Source organism: Sinocyclocheilus rhinocerous, unplaced genomic scaffold, assembly GCF_001515625.1.
Source record: "Sinocyclocheilus rhinocerous isolate Xijiao unplaced genomic scaffold, SAMN03320098_v1.1 scaffold303, whole genome shotgun sequence".
NCBI lineage: Eukaryota > Metazoa > Chordata > Actinopteri > Cypriniformes > Cyprinidae > Sinocyclocheilus > Sinocyclocheilus rhinocerous.
The window spans coordinates 1375459-1392741 of record NW_015656152.1 but is presented as its reverse complement, the minus strand read 5'-3'; the positions used below and the strand labels follow the sequence as shown (position 1 = coordinate 1392741).

The 17283-nt window shown below is 35.5% G+C and overlaps 1 protein-coding gene across 1 annotated transcript in view; it reads left to right on the top strand.

Annotated features, from left to right (window-relative positions):
- The window catches only part of LOC107719381 (collagen alpha-1(XII) chain-like), an 80941-nt gene that overhangs the window by 52105 nt on the left and 11553 nt on the right, over positions 1–17283 (top strand). Inside the window, exons 58-69 of the mRNA XM_016526790.1 lie at positions 335–478; positions 746–910; positions 1003–1041; positions 1592–1730; positions 2983–3125; positions 3975–4084; positions 9961–10119; positions 10574–10651; positions 13092–13178; positions 14102–14155; positions 14515–14610; positions 15829–15882. Of these exons, the coding sequence (XP_016382276.1) occupies positions 335–478; positions 746–910; positions 1003–1041; positions 1592–1730; positions 2983–3125; positions 3975–4084; positions 9961–10119; positions 10574–10651; positions 13092–13178; positions 14102–14155; positions 14515–14610; positions 15829–15882 (1268 nt within the window). The remainder of the gene's footprint in view (positions 1–334; positions 479–745; positions 911–1002; positions 1042–1591; positions 1731–2982; positions 3126–3974; positions 4085–9960; positions 10120–10573; positions 10652–13091; positions 13179–14101; positions 14156–14514; positions 14611–15828; positions 15883–17283) is intronic.

The following is a 17283-nucleotide window of genomic DNA, read 5'->3' as shown; positions in this document are numbered from 1 at the left end:
TAATTATTATAATTTGTGTATTAATTAATCATATTTTTCTATTTATAATTTATTTTATATTATATATTTATATTATTATTTTTATTATGATGTATACTTTTTATTCATTTATATTATTATTTTTTTCTTTTACTTTTAGTTTTAACTTTGTGGTGAAATATGACTTGAACATTTCTTAACAGATGGATTTTTACATTTTTCTTGATGTTGAGTAGATTTCGGCCAAGCTTACTGTGAAGAATTAGCAGTGACTGGAATATAGACAGAGATATATTTGTTTAACTTATGAGGGAAGAGTTTTGTTGATGTTGTTTGCTCTCCTTTAACATCCCAGGCGTGGCTCTGAAGCATGTTTATGAGAAGGTCTTCACTCTAGACAGTGGAATGAGGAGAAACGTACCGAAGGTTGTGGTGGCCGTAACAGATGGACGTTCTCAAGATGAAGTGAACAAGAATGCTGCCAAGCTACAGCACGCTGGTATGACTCACTGCTAAACTTATAGGTTATGACATAAACATGAGCTCTTTACCCTATGAGCACATCAACACCTATTCAGGATTCAGAAACTGATAAATGACAGTGTGAACTGCACCAGTATGCAGAGCTTTGACAATCGTTGAAGGAGCAGTAGCAAAACACAATCTAATAATGTCTATTTTGATGCAAGAAAAATTCACTGACACTGTCAGTATAGAATATTGTCACTTTAAGATAAACGTGCTAATGTAGGTTGTGTCGTTTCAGGTTACAGTGTGTTTGTTGTTGGCGTGGCTGACGTGGACTTCGTCGAACTGCAGAACATTGCCAGCAAACCGAGCGAGCGTCACGTCTTTGTGGTGGACGACTTTGATGCCTTCTCCACCATTCAGGACAACCTGGTCACATTCATCTGTGAAACTGCAACATCCAGTGAGTTGACAGTTTGTGGTACTTTACATATGATACTTTTAAGAGAAATTTTCATGTGTTCAAGTTAATGTATTTACGTTTTGCTTCCACAGCCTGTCCATTGATCTATGTAAATGGATTCACATCACCAGGTAGGCATGTGTCATATGCATTGCACAAAGTTTTAATGTTTAATCTTTTTTCTTATATTCACCAAGGCTGCATTTATTTGATCAAAAATACAGTAAAACAGTAATATTATGAAATATTATTAACATTTAAAATAACTGTTTTCTATTTTAATATATTTTAAAATGTGAATTATTCCTGTGATGCAAAGCTGAATTTTACTCTAGTCTTCAGTGTCACATGATCCTTCAGAAATCATTCTAATATGCTGATTTGCTGCTCAAGAAACATTTCTGATTATTATCAATGTTGAAAACAGTTGTGCTGCTTCATATTTTTGTGGAAACAGTGATACATTTATTTCAGAATTCTTTGATGAATACAAGATTCAAAAGAGCAGCATTTATTTGAAATATAATTTTTTGTAACATTATAAATGTCTTTACTATGACTTTTGATCAATTTAATGGGTCCTTACTGAATAAAAATCTTACTGACCCCAAACTTTTGAACAGTATGTAGTACATGTGTTTGTGTATGTAGACCACTAACATGTTTTATATGTTTTCCCAGGATTCAGAATGTTGGAAGCTTTCAATCTGACTGAGAAGACGTACGCTAGTACCAAAGGTGTCTCTATGGAGCCCGGTTCCTTCAACAGCTACACCGCCTACAGGCTCCACAAGAACGCTTTCCTGAACCAGCCCTCATCGTGAGTTCAAACCTCTCTTGATTAGACTCTGAATGCTGATTTTGTGTACAATTTAGTACTCATCAAAATCATCAAGCAAGACTTTGAAGAAAGAGTGCACTTTCTTTCATACTATTACTTCTGTGGAACACAAAAAGAGAAGTTTAGCTCTTTCCATACAGTGAAAGTAATCAGTAACCAGGCACTGTAACACGTGATGATCTGTTATGTGATACTGTATGCAAGAACCAACAGATTTTAGTTCATTGATATCAAACCTGATGTTACACGTCTTGACATATTATATTTGAATGTTAAAGGATGAGACCAGCTGAAAAGCTTTTGAAGACATGGACTATAGTGTATGAGTCGTATGGACCGCTTTTCAGATATTTTTACAGTAATTTTTGCAGCTTGAAGAGCAGCATGAACAATGTGTCTAACGTCTCCTTTTGTGTTCCTCTGAAAGTCATGAAAGTATTTCTTTCACTAATAATAATAAGAAATTATTATTAATAATTAGTTAACACTAATAATAAACAGAAATGTTTCTTGAGCAGCAAATCAGCATATTAGAATGATTTCTGAAGGTTCATGCTACACTGAAGACTGGAGTAATGATGCTGAAAATTCAGCTTTGCATCACAGGAATAAATTACATTTTACAATATATTCATATAGAAAACAGTTATTTTAAATGTTAATAATATTTCACAATAATACTGTTTTTACTGCATTTTTTATCAAATAAATGCATTCTTACCGATCCCAGACTTTTGAACAGTAGAGTATTTCCAAACTGTTATTTTGGAGATATCACCCCATTTCTTCAGATAATTGCAGTTAGTCACATGGTATGTAATGCTGTGATTTGTTATTACAGGAGAATGTTCTGTTAGATTACAATAATGTTTTTTAATCATTTCTTAAGATGACACTGGCAGCATGCTTGTGTACAGACGTCACTTGAAAGTAGTGTGGTGTTAGAGAGAGTCATTAGAGGACTGTAGGGCTAAACTGAGAGCCGTAGGGTTAAACTGAGAGCTTTGTTGGCTTTTGTTGCATGTTGCTGCTTGCCCAGGTAGAGCCAACTATCCAAAAGCATTCAAAGCCACGGTTCTCCTGCACACTTCCTTAATTATTGTACCATACGAAAGTACTGATAAAATACTGGATCAAATAAATCCACTCACTTTGACCTGCCAGCGCTGATGTCTGCAGAAAAAAAACAGATCCTCCTCTTTGCTCTGGCTGATAGTCAACTTTTTTACAGATATATTCATCCTGATGGTCTGCCTTCCACATACACCATCATTCTGATGTTCCGGCTGTTGCCGGACTCACCGACCGAGGCCTTCGATATCTGGCAGGTGTCAGACAAAAATCACAAACCAGAGACTGGCGTCACCATCGACCGTAAGTGGGACTGTTTCAGAATTAGTAACCGTCCTTCCTTTATGGCTGTTTGTATCAGAATCAATGTCTTTATAGACTCGTATGGGAAATTAATATATCAGTAGTTTATTGAGATTAAACAGAGTGCAAATAAAGTCTTCTGTTACTCACATTTTTTTGCAGTAATCTCATTTCTCATCAGCCTGGTTGTACTAATATTTCAGATTTGTTTATGCTTTGACAACATTTTTACTGGCCTCATAACAAACAAAATTTTGAACATTTTTAGAAATGTCTGGAAAGCAAATTTATAAGGTTTTTCAAAAATATGTAATGTAACTCCTACAACAACTCTAAATTCTCACACACACTTTTGCTGGAATAAAAAAGATCAGTGATTTGTTTATAAACTTTAATCAATTCTAGTGGATGCTTCCAATGGCGTCATACATTTTTTGCCATTGAAAAACTTTGTGTCAGCCAGCTAGATAACTATATCGTGGTTATGCGTTTAAATCTGCAGACTTCGTAATAACAGTGATTCCCTCACAGAAAACCACATGTTGAAGTTTGCAAAGATTACAAACTCCCTATCCTTATTATTGAGTCCTGCACACTATCCACATTCATTTCTCTAGACTTTTATTTTGTCAACAACAAAACAATGAATTTAAGGAGAAACAGTAATAAAATGCTCCTCTAGGCTTCTTTCTCTCTGTCCCAGTAATCCGATTTTGCTTAATTCACCACATCCCCTTTAGTCCAACAACTTGTCCTATCATATCTATCTATTTACTGTAAAGAATTTTGTTTGTTCTAGTTCGTGGTTGTTTTTGGGATATTTAACTCTTTGTTTCTCTATTTTCTCAGCATCCGCCCAAACTGTGTCATTTTATAATAAGGATACAACAGGAGAGATCCAACGAGCCACGTTTAATAATGATCAAGTTAAGAGGATCTTCCATGGAAGCTTCCATAAGGTAAACTGTGCTTTTATACATGCTGATTATATGGTATTGTTTGTTGCATAGTACATCAATCTTTACAGTTGTCTTCAGATGATAATCTAGTATGGTTTGTCCTTGTACAATGATTTGTGATGCTTTTTCATAAGAGGCTTATATCATAGATAGCCTTTAGCACAAATGTGCTGGTTGTGATGTCATGTTTAATGGTGAAGGCTTGGCTCATTTATAATTTTTGGGTTATGCACAAATAATGTAACATGGCCTTTTTTGGATAAAAACCCAAAAATGGGAATTGGTAGCAATTGGTGGATATGCGTGCCCGCATTCTCCACCATAGATGGTGCCTATGTTGGCCACATACACAGAGCCAAACTGTGTGAGGTTTTCAGCAAAGTGGGCTCAGAACAAATGTCCATTATGTCTGAATGCAGCAAAACATGCACAGATGTCCATGGATATAGATCAAGGGAGCCGTTTCTTTCAAAAAGACAACGGTCTGCAACTGCAGAATAGAAATGTAGGACAAAGAGAGATTACTGTCAGCAATTTCATCCACTGAGAGGGTTTGAATCTGAAACGAGCAAGTTTTGATCTGTGCATGATGGCTTCTGGTGAGATGTTTGCCAAAAGGAAGACCACATGGTCTTTGCTTACATTGAAATTAAAGTTTGATGTGGCAAGCTGCAAAACTTTCACAATGCTCAAGGATTAGTTAATCATAACAGAGGTGAGAAATACAAGACACGTTCGATGTGTTGCAACATCACTTTGTGCCTTCAGTTGCACCATTTCTATTTTTGATGCACAGCTACTTCAGCCACTTGTTTCAACATCAAAAGTTCTGATCAAACATCAAAGTTCCGTGCATCATTTTTAAAACTCTACCGCTGAATGTGTTCCGCATCACACAGCTCATTTGCATATAGTTTGAATAGTTACATCACTGCACAGCTTCTTCAGCCACTTGTTTTTCTCATTCGTCTAAAATATAATATAATATATAAGTTCTGTTCAAACATCAAAGTTCCATGAATCATATTTTAAAAAATTCTTTCAATTCTTTCATCGTTCACATTGTTCGCATCACATCACAGCTCATTTGCATAGAATTTGGATTTGATTACATTGCATTGCCAGCACTAACCTGTGCATGCCATGTATCACATTAACTGTGATGTAGTTGGTTAAAAAATATGAAACTGTGTCTCAGAATAACAGAAATCACCTTCATGAGAATCTATATATAGCATATTTGGTAAGGCCGGAAAAAAAAGTGTTTCCCTGGCAGGCAAACTGGAAAATGTTGAATCACTTCTCAATAAACAATTACATCAGAGCGCCAGCAGATGCCAAACACGGAGCAGGTGGAATGCTTTGAGCTGATTTATCCGTTCATCCTTATCTTTAGTCAGTGTCTCTGTATGGCCTGGATCCTGACGGTCCTTCAGGTTGCCTGTTAAAGTTGACCACAGGGGAAATTCTTGTGGTTTGAATGAGAGGTGTGGTGGCTTGTTTGTTGTGGTTTTGGCCTGTGTGAACATCCCTGCTGCTTTCCATAAGTCTATAGCCTCAGGAGACACATCGCCAGTCACTTTAAAGTTAGACGGTATGACATGATTCTGCTTTGCATTTTATACCATGGTAGATACTCTATCATTAAGGAGGACGGCTTTGCATTATTTGAATGTGAAAGAGACAAAGAGTAATGTGAAAATACAGAGTGGGACTTGTCCGAAACAGCTCAAGACAAAGAATTTATTAGGAGTTTACTCTAGTATGCCAAGAAATATACAAACTTGGTGCATTAATATAGAAATCAGTTGAGGTCTGTTTATATCAGCTGTTTTTGTAATATTTAGTTTTACTGTTGTAAATCTTTAGTTTTTAACTCATGTTATATAAAGTGAATTTGTTTTTGCACTGATGCCAGACTTATCATTCATTTGTTATGAATTGATCTTTTGGTTCAAATTCAAGGTTGAAGTACTTTTTCGTTTGTAACGTGTTTAATTTACTGGACTGGCCAAAGCCGCATTACTGCATGATTATTTAGTATATAAACTATGTTTCCATTGAATTTCTTTGCACAGGCCTGTCTTAAATAGAGCAGAGAGGGTGCAAAATCTGCCCTGCTGCATCATATGACAGTTTCTAACGAAAGCAAATGAAGTGGCATAACTTAAGCATTCATCTTTGAGCTTGACGAATTGTTCATGCCTCAGAACTTTCCTGCTTGGAAGGAAATAATGTCTGAATTTCAGAGATGAAATGTGTTTTTTTAAGAGCTGCATGGTTCTGGCGCGTCATTTACTCATGCAGATGGCTTTTTGGTCTAGATAAACAAACATTAAGATTTAGCTAGCTTCAGCGAAAGATTTGACTCCGTGAAGCTGTTTTATTAATTAATTAATTAATTTATTTTTTACTTGCTCTGTAATGTGGTGCAAGTAATGGGATTTTAACAGCAAGACTGTAACTCATAAAGGAATATTTCACCCCAAAATTAAATTCTGTCATCATTTACTCAAGCCTGTGTGACTTTTGTTCTTCCGTGGTCTTTTTTGGACCCCTGGACAACAGCATTATTCAAATGTCCTTGTTTTTTAACAGAAGAAAGTCATATGGAGAGTCAATGCTGACAGAAGTTCTTTTCTGAAAATCTTTTAACACCAAACTCTAAATGACCATGAGCGTGCAGAGAGCTCTCAAGCAGCCTAGAGAAAGTGAGAGTGGCCAGCAGAGACGTATCATTCTTCAGATATCCTCAGTGGATTTGGCCGAAATGGAGGACAGCTCTGTTTTGAAAGATCTGTCCAAATGTGCGGCAGATTCAGTTGAAATGGAGAAGTCGTTTGTTTAAAAGATCCTGCTTCCCTCTGAATGGCCACAGGTGGCCATTAGAGAGGACGTTTGAGGACAGCTGCCAGTGATCAGATCAAAATGAGCGAAATCAAATGATTGTAATCAGTTCCAACAAAACTTTAAATAGAAAAACAATGCGGCAGATTATAAACAGCAGGGACTGTTCAAAGTTCAGAATGCCATACTAATACACCACATTTGTTATTTTGCAGTATGTACTGTATATTGTGTGCGATATGTGAAAATTCTGTGTACATGGAATATGCGTATTAGCTTAACAAGCTAATAAAAAAACTGATGAAAAAACTGATGAAAACTAATTTTACAAATTATTTATGAAATATGCTTAACAATTATAATATTATGTCATAATATTATAAAATTATAATATTACAATAATTTCATGCTGCTTTATAAAGGCTGTACAGAAATTGTGAGATTAATCATGATTACTTCATTCTATTGATAGCACTAGTAAATCAGCATATAGTTTTGTGGGAAAAAAATTGAAAGTAAATATTTTTACATAATATATATTTTTAAAATGAATTAAATGTATTAATAAAGATTAACATTTATTAATAAAATTAATAAAAAATAATAAAAAGCCGACTATCTAATTTTAGAAACAATTATTGCTAGATTAATTGTGATTATCGTATTGACAGCAGTATTTTTGAAAAAAAAAAAAGCATATATTTGTGTGAAAAAAGTATTTTATAACAATAATATTTTAACAAAATTAATAGTTATAGTATAAAAGCTAATTTTTTATCTTACAAACAATTATTGTGAGTTTAATTCTGATTACTTTATTCTTTTGACAGCACTTGTTTTTAACAATAAGAGAAAAATCAGCTTAACATTTTGTGAAAAAATAGGTAGGGGCCTAAATATTTTCAACCATATAATATTAATGTATTAATATAATATATAAGATATGATTTTAACAATAACTTTAACTAATTGAATAATATGATGAAAACCATTAATTTCACAAATTTAATTTTTTTTAATTTTACAAAAATTCATTTTTATTTATATATAAAACCCTAGTATAGTATACAAAGCATTAATGTTTGAAATGTTAATCATTGCAGATCTGTTTCTTATACTAACTTTTTTTGTAAAATAGTTATATTATTATTGTGCATTATGTAGTTAGCTGTATGATATTATTCCATATGGAATATAATAATTGAGAACAGAACCAGGAGACCTCCAGGCTAAACAGAAAACAATCATGTGCCACAGGAACAGCTTTAGATAATACGTACCACATTTGTGTAGACGTCTAGTGATGTCATGCTTGGTTTGATATTGACAAGGTTTGATACAAGAAAAAAACTGGTTTAGACGCTCACAGAAAGATGGTGGTCTGGCTCCGTAACCATCACTTCATCGTTCTAATGAGTATCAAGTCTTTTTGGCTTTGTTTAGCCCAATAGTGAGGTAAATGTCAGTGTAGCTCAGGCCTGCAGCATGTTTACTGATACTGACCAATCCTTTGTGGACAGATCAGAATCGCATCTCCTCTATTTGCTGACCGAAAATTTCCAATTCATTCTTGATCCATAGCATCAGTCCTGCTTTGAGCTCCTCCATTAGCTTGCGGTGGAGAAATGTGATTACACCGCAGCATTCAGCTGGTGCTTAAGACTTGGCAGCCCGACGGTCCATGGCATATGGAGGAACAGCTTCATCATGCACTGTGGTGAACAGGGAATATCAATGTACATTGATTGTGTGGATCAGAGAGCTGAAAAACTCAGTAAGAAATACAGTGCCAACCAGGACCAAACACATCACATGCAGCCTGAGCAGCACAATAAGCACGGCTGACGAATCAGATGATTCTAGGCCATGTAGTTCAAAGTTTATGAGTAGTACTTTCAACCATTTTGAGCAACCTGTTTGGTACCCTCACTTTCTGATTTCTGATGTGAGCAGTTTTGTATAGCAAAAAGCTTTAAATAACTTTGATCATTGTGGTCTAAAGTTCCTCAAAATTGAGGAAGTTCAAGAAGAGTAAAAGTACACTACCATTCAAACTTTGGAAAGAAGTCTCTTTTTTTATTTGTAAAAAAAAATGCAGTAAAAACAGTAATATTGTGAAATATTATTTTTATTTAAAATAACTGCTTTCTATTTGAATATATTTTAAAATGTAATTTATTCCTGTGATCAAAGCTGAATTTTCAGCATCATTACTCCAGTCTTCAGTGTCACATGATCCTTCAGAAATCATTCTAATATGCTGATTTGCTGCTCAAGAAACATTGCAGATTATTATCAGTTGTGCTGCTTCATAGTTTTGTGGAAACATGGTTATTTTTTTCAGAATTCTTTGAATAAAAATTTCAAATGAACAGCATTTATTTGAAATATAAATCTTTTGTAAGTTTGTACAATATGTTTTGAGAAAATTAAATTATGCTATGTTGAGCCTCATTTGCATAGATTGGAGGCATTTTTGCGCTGAAAAGTATGACAGTTACTTAATGTATACCAGTTTACAAGTTTAGTATACATCTGTGCCAAAGAGGTTCAACTATTTAGTGAATTCACCCTCGATCTGTAGAGGAAGTGGCTGATTCAGATCAGATGGGAAATCTACTGGATGATTTGACAATCCCACTGTCCCAATGTATTTAAGCATTAATATGTGATGATGTATTTGTTTACACTCTTGTTAGCTGCTGTTAATTTTTCCCAAATTTCCCTGTAAAAGTATTTTACAATGGACTCGCTGTTATCGTCGCCTTGAGCATGTCAGGATGAATTTGGTGCTGAAGGAACATGCCTGTTTTTATATGCACCTCTGGCCAGAACACTCCCTTTGAACTGAGAGACTCCCAGAAATCCCTAATTAAGGCCTGAAGCTCTTGGAGTTAAAAACAACAATAGAAAACTGCCAACTGAGACTTATTTAATGGCCCTGCTTAAGATGAATGCAAGTTCTTCCTTTAAAATGACCCCTGAGTCTGTTATAAGCTTGAACATCCAACAGTCTTCTTTTATTCCAGCTCCACATCCTGGTGTCTCCCAAGAGCGTCAAGCTGAACCTGGACTGCCAGGAAGTGGCTGAGAGGGAGATTAAACCAGCCAGAAACACATCAACAGATGGATTTCAAGTGCTTGGGAAGATGTCCAAATCTATTGGATCGAAAGGAGAATCGGCAACAGTGAGCCCAAATGCGAAAACACTGAACACTTTACACTCTTAGAAATAAAGGTTCCAAAAGAGGGTTTTCACAGCGAAAGACATAGAACCATTTTTGATCCTCCAAAGAACCTTTCAGTGATCAGTTCTTAAATGAACAATTTTTTCTTTGTGTGAAGAACATTTTGATAATCTAAAGAACCTTTTTCAACTATAAAGAACCTTTTTTGCATTGGAAAGATTCAATGGATGTTAAAGGTTCTTCATGGAACTATCAATTCCAATAAGGAACCTTTATTTTTTAAGAGCACTTTGTGTATAAAAACACAACTTTTGTGATCACACACTGACCGTGAGCTCACCACTCTCGCTCTTTCCAGCCTGGATCCTTTTAATGGGTGTCTGAGCCCCATATTTGAAAATGCAAACTTTTATCAAAGACACGTGTAACATCCGTTTTCTCTCTGGTTGGGCAGTTTCAGCTCCAGCTGTTTGACATTGTGTGCAGTCTTGGCTGGACCAGCAGGGACAGATGTTGTGACCTTCCTTCAATGGTAAGAGAAGACTTTCAGAAAGCCTCTAGAGATCAGTTGCCGGTTGCACCAGCTGTGCGCAAGTTACAACTTAGCCTAATTTTGATGTAAAGGCACAGGTTGCAACTTACACACTGCTAAATATGTTAACATTGCACCATTAAACATTTGAAGTTGAAACGTAACACTATGTACAGTATAAACTAAATATTTACAAAAGTCTCCAACCAGGAGTAATGATTGAAATAAAATAGCAGTTTGACTGAATTGCATCAATAAGCTCTTATTTTACATGACAGACTTCAATCCATTTGACATAATGTATATGATAATGTTGACATTTACACTCATTTACATTTTAAAAGACTTTGTTAGCTGCTTTTCAGCACAACCCTGATCTAAACAGTGTGCCTCTATGTGCACTGATCAGTGTTGTGCATGTCAAATAAAATCAGAATGAATAATTGTAATTTCTTACGCAATGCATTAATATTTGTATGTCAATCCTGATTAGTTTCAAATACAATTTCTAAATGTTATTTGAACATAAATTATGATGTTCTTTATTATGTGTTTGCATCATCAAGTAGTAACGTATTTCAATGGAAATATTTTACTATTTGTTACAGTATAAGTCAAGAATAAATTAAAATAAACTTCTGCTCACATATTTGAAGGCTGCTATTGAATCACTGAGAGTAATTGTCATATTATGCGACTATGCATTACATCAGTGCAACCAAATAAAGTACAGAGTTAGTTACAGACTAGCTAGTAAAATTAGTTTGAAAACTATTTTTACTCAGAAATGGCTAGTAAATTTCACAAATAATTACAAAGAAACAGCAAGTATCACATTTTGAAATAGAAAGAATTAAATCAGATTTTCTTGTAAAACATACTCCAGTAATCTTCGAAAAATATTTTTTTACAGTGTAGTTGCTACGTCTCTAGTGTGGACTTCCCGAATTAATTAAGAACTTATGAACAGCTGGTGCAAACCTAGCTAGGGTTACACAAAGGTGAAATGCTGGGTTAAATTTCAGGTACGGATGACCTACGAACCACACTATTTACATCCGACCCCATGCCTTTGATCATTGTGGCTTTAAGCAAGGCTCTTAACCCCAGACTGCTCCAGAGAGGGTTGCTGTACAGTCACTTTGGATTGAAAACAAATGACAAGCCAGTCGACTCTCACGCACATCTCCTACATCTTTTTTAGCTTCATCCACCCACGCAGACCTGTCATACTATTCCATATGTTTCTGATTCATCCCTGTTGACCAGATTCAAACATGACATTTAACATGTGTTCGGCCAAACCGCTCGCTATTGTTAGAGCATTTCCTTTCTTTGATCTCTCGTTGTACGCTCTTCCATTTTATTTGGTTTGTCAACAGCAGACAGATTTTAAAAGAGATGTTTCACTGTCATTCATTTGTGGTTCTTAGTTGTGAAGTGTGAAATTGTTGAACTCAAGTGCCTTCGCACTTTCATTATGTGTGCCTATTAAGACAAACCATGAGAGCAGCTGTGTTCAAACTCTTTATTGTATTTTTAGTCTACCATAAGCAAATTATTATTATGGTACTTCTGGCAGTCAAAACACAAGAGTTTTTATTGAATTGAATTGAATATCTTTCGAAATTGAATACAATTCTTTTGGGTGCATAGTCTAACAAAATAAATCAATCAATAAATAATCAGCTCTGTTGTAGCTATGTGCCCTGTCTTCACCCCCAAAGCCAAAGGATGCTGAAACAAAGACAAAGATTTATGTGGGAAAAAATGATAGTTTTCCATACCTTTGCCATAGTGGACATCATGTCACAGATCTGCATTGGCAGTGTTATCAGTTTTTAGTTTTTATCCGAGGTGATATGCAGTACACTTATTATAAGGATTGTTACGGCTGTTAAGTCTTGCTCAAAGCTACAGTGGCATTTGACCATTTGACAGATAAATGACTATTAGCCCAAACAGCCAATTGCTGTGCTGATAAGCATTGTTTTGCTCTGCCATTTTGTCTGTCAAACTTACTAAACTCTTTGTGACAGACAAATCTCTTTTTTTCACCGAATTCCCAAAATTATGGTTAAAATGGTGTTGTTATGGTAAATGTAATTTGGATACTAGGTATCCAGAGAGGCTAGTGAGTTTCATTCATTTAACCAAAGCCAGGAATCTTTAAAAAATGCAAGCATTGGATCAGACTCAACTACACTACACAAATTTTGAATGATTGGTCAGAAGCAAAACACCTCTATATTTGCACTAAGGAAAGGATAGGTAGAATACAGTATGGTGCATGTTTTTAGAATGGGGAATAATTGATTCAAATAGTGCATGTTGTTCTGATGTTGACCTTTGTTCATTTTACACCATGATTTGTTTCCTCCAATAATAAATACAATGGCTGCCATTTGTTCTTATATTTTTCATTTTCTCTGTAATTCAGAGAGATGAATCCAAATGTCCACCTCTTCCCAATGCCTGCACATGCACCTCGGACAGTACGGGACCCCAGGGGCCTCAGGGGCCAGTGGTAAGTCAACTGAAGTACACTACTAAAGCTTGACAGCAAAAGGTTTAAACTTTATAGGAATAGACCTTACTTATTTAGTTCAAAATATGATTAATATGGTTTGGTTTGCATTGTTTCACCCTGCAAAAAGGCAAGACTCTACAGGTGAACAGGGTAAAAAGTTTAGCTAATAGATATCACAAACTTGTCCAGTTGATTAGTCACAGTAAATTAAGACAGTAGTTTTTGTATTACAAGTTTTCTGAAATGTTATGTTTAAATATGCGAATGAGGGATTATCTATTTAAAATGCACGAATTAGCATAAATATCCAGAACATAAACAGTCTGAACATTGGTTAAATCCAAATTCAAAATGACTGTTTTATTTGTTGGCATATAACAGTAAAAGGTTTTTACAGAGTGGATTTTGGATATCTAATTTTATCGCTCATAAATCTAAAAATGTTATCAACAGCCAGACAAAAAAAAAAATTTTCACCATGTTTTAGGAATAAAATGCTAAATATATATCAAGCGGGTGATATATAAACAAACCCTTCTATAAAAACATTCAGAATATAGATAGGGGGAAAAATGCAAGGTTTGGTGTATGCAAGTGCTGCTGAAGTAAAGATTTCTGACTCATTTTGAGAAAATATCCTTTAAAGATATACGTATATTGTAATTGAAATACAGATGCAAATAGATGAACTGTGTTTTCTTTCCCTCAGTCTGAAAGAAGTCAAGTTATAGAAGCAAAGTAGCCTAAAATCTTGACCAGTGCATGAAAAAACAATGGTTTTGTCTGTAGTGTCTTGCCTTAAAATGTTAATTCATGTATAATCAAAATTTAAATCGTTAGTTAATGTTACGTGCTTATTGGTTGGGTTGATAGCAGGACTATTTTCTCTGTAATTTCTCCACACATTTTTTCTTTTCCAGGGTGCACCTGGAAGCAAAGGACCACGAGGGGAAAGAGGAAAACCCGGTCAAGTCGTGAGTAATCTGATTATTCTTTCTTGTTAAGTCAGAATGGTCTTAACTCTTGCCTTAAAAGGTTCATTCAGATGTAGTCAAAATTGTAATTCATATAACGTTATGTTCTTATTGATTGGACTGATATCAGGACTGTTTTCTCTGTAATTTCTCCACACATTTTTTCTTTTCCAGGGTGCACCTGGAAGCAAAGGACCACGAGGGGAAAGAGGAAAACCCGGTCAAGTCGTGAGTAATCTGATTATCCTTTCTTGTTAAATCAGAATGGTCTTAATCTGTACATTACAGATAATTCATCAAGTTTATCTACAAGATTGAACATTGCCATCTTCATATGTTGATTCTGTCTGTTCCTGCAGGGTTCAATGGGCCCACGTGGAGAGATGGGTTTGCCGGGTCCGATGGGCCCTCCAGGACCACAGGGCCCTAGTGGGCTCTCCATCCCTGGCGAGGCTGTAAGTCCATCTCAGTTTTCATCATGTATCCATTGTCTCCTCACACAGTCAGAAGTCAGTAGCTGGCTGTAAATCCTTCCGCACACCAAACAGGGATTATTCAGGCTATTTATTATCCCAGGAGTTGTAGCGAAGGCATAATTATGGCAGCGAGCTCTGGATTCAGCATTCCTGCATGTCTGGGGGCTTTACACTCATCAGAGCACTTTAAACTGCCTGATCCTGCTGCTAGTACATAAATCTCTCTGGATTTATTCCCCTCTCCGTTTCAGCTGCTGTGTTTTAGTGCTGTTTGCAAGCATCACTATTACTTTCGCTCAAACTTGGGGTTAAGGGTTCGAAACAAACCAATAAGACTAAGTATTAAACGTCAGTGTGTAACTCGCTCTGTTTGAGTGATTCCTCAAATCATGTGACATGTGGCTTTCACTTTAGATTCAAGTTTGTTGAATTTTGTTGAACAACTTGAATTTGCCACATTTACTAATTTAAAGCTGCTTCATTTGGAAGGGACCTCTGAGTAAGAAGTGCTTCATTCATCATTACACTACTGACAATGTACCTACTTTGCCCACAAAATTTTGCCAAAGTTTTGCTAATGTGACTCTGCCTTTACAGCGAAAATCTCACAGACATGAAGGAGAGACCAAAGGCCCGTTCACACCAAGAACAATAATTATAAAATTAACTATAACAATATAAGCTATATTAGCGTCCACACCAACGAACAATAACATTCTGCACTGCGCACTGCAGTTTTGTTGTCTGCCACTTTAAATACTTGCGCATTAAGTGAATTTTGATTGGCTGTCAATGTTTTTATCTGGAAAAAAACGTTCTAAAATTAATTCTAACTAGATTGTTCAACTGTGTTGTTATCAGTATTGATGATGATGATATTGATGATTTTTTAAAAATCATTATTGTTATTGTCCTTGGTGTGAACACACCTTAAAGCCATACCTAGAGAACTGGACTTAACAACCACCCAGAACACCCTAGCAACCATATAGTAACACCCTAAAACCACCCACAAATCCGCAGCATGATGGCAGGGACTTTTACACAGACAAACTCTAGATATCTTGCTTTCCCTCTCGTCCTTGTTCTCTGAACTGATATATGTGTTTAATTTTTGTTTGAATCACACTGAAGCTTTTTACCAAATCTTTGGGCACTCTTTTGACAGGTCTTTCTTCTTTTATTTCCTCCACGCAGGGTCGTCCAGGTCCAAAGGGGGATCCAGGCGATGCTGGCCTACCTGGACAGAAAGTAAGTGTTGCTCTGGAGAGTCGCCCGAGTCTTAGGGGGGAAATGGGAGGATTATTCGCTCTCTGCAGCCTGTGCTACCTCTCTGGATGAGCTCCTTGTGGCAAACGTTAGATCATAACTCAGGAGGGGGGATGGCTAGGAGGCAGCACTGAACAATGGTTGTAGATCACGCCACGAGATAAAATGTGGGTTGAGGCTATAATTGAGCAGAGTCCTAATCGGTACCACTTTGTGGTTCTCCATTAAACTATCCCGTTCATTTTGTTGGACTGTTTGGAGCATGTGTGGAGCTAGTGAAGAGGATCATGTGATTGATTTTGTAGACATAGTGTGTATTATCTTATAGAAGACAAACAGCAGAAGACTGTCTAATTAGTTTGAGTTGCACTATGTATTGTAAATTAACTTTCTTAAATCATTTACTCACTTTCATGTTGTTCCAAAACTGTATTTCTTCCATGCAACGCAACAGGAGATGTTTTGCAAAATCTTTCATGCTTTGAATTAAACTCACCATAGACACCATAAAAGTATCATAAAAGTCCATACGACTTGTGCGCTATATTTAAATCTGAAGATCCAAATCTAAAGATAGCGTATTATATAACCGAATAAATCACTATTCAAATAAGACTTGATGGCTGCATAGGGAGTGATATAATGATAGAATTAAATAATATTTAGTTTAGTCTATGTTAAGATATCTTAAGCAATGTGAATGCAAAATATTTAATTATTGAATTTATATAAAACGGTATGTAAAATTATATATATATATATATATACATAAAACTTAAACTGTACATTTTATACATTTGTAGAGTATAATTTTGTGCATAAATTCTGTATAGCTATACTATCTTTATGCTGATTTTAATATTTTGTATTATTATTAATTTGTTAATAATAATAATAATAATAATATATTCTGGCATCATGTACTCATTCACATTATTACATGTTGTTCCAAAACTGTATGAGTTTATTTCTTCCATGAATCTTTCATGTTTTGGACTTAAAAAAGACACCATGAAAGTATCATAAAAGCTCTGTTCAAATCTGAAGCCAAACAATAACTTTGTGACTGAATACATCGCTATTCAACTGAGATCTGAAAAGGAGGGGAATTTTTTTTTTGGCAAATAAAGACTTAAATTTCAGTCTGTTACTCATATGACTTCAGAAGACTTATGGACTACATTTATAGTGATTTTTTGTCGATTTTTAAGCTCGGAAGCTTCAGTGCCTATTATGTAAACGAACATAGTGAACATTCATCTAAGGCAGTGGTCGCCAACCCGTGGATCGCGATCGACTGGTAGATCTTTATCACTGTCCCAGTAGATCCCGAAAATAACAGTAAAATAAGTATAAAAATGCATTACATTTCTGGGGTTATAT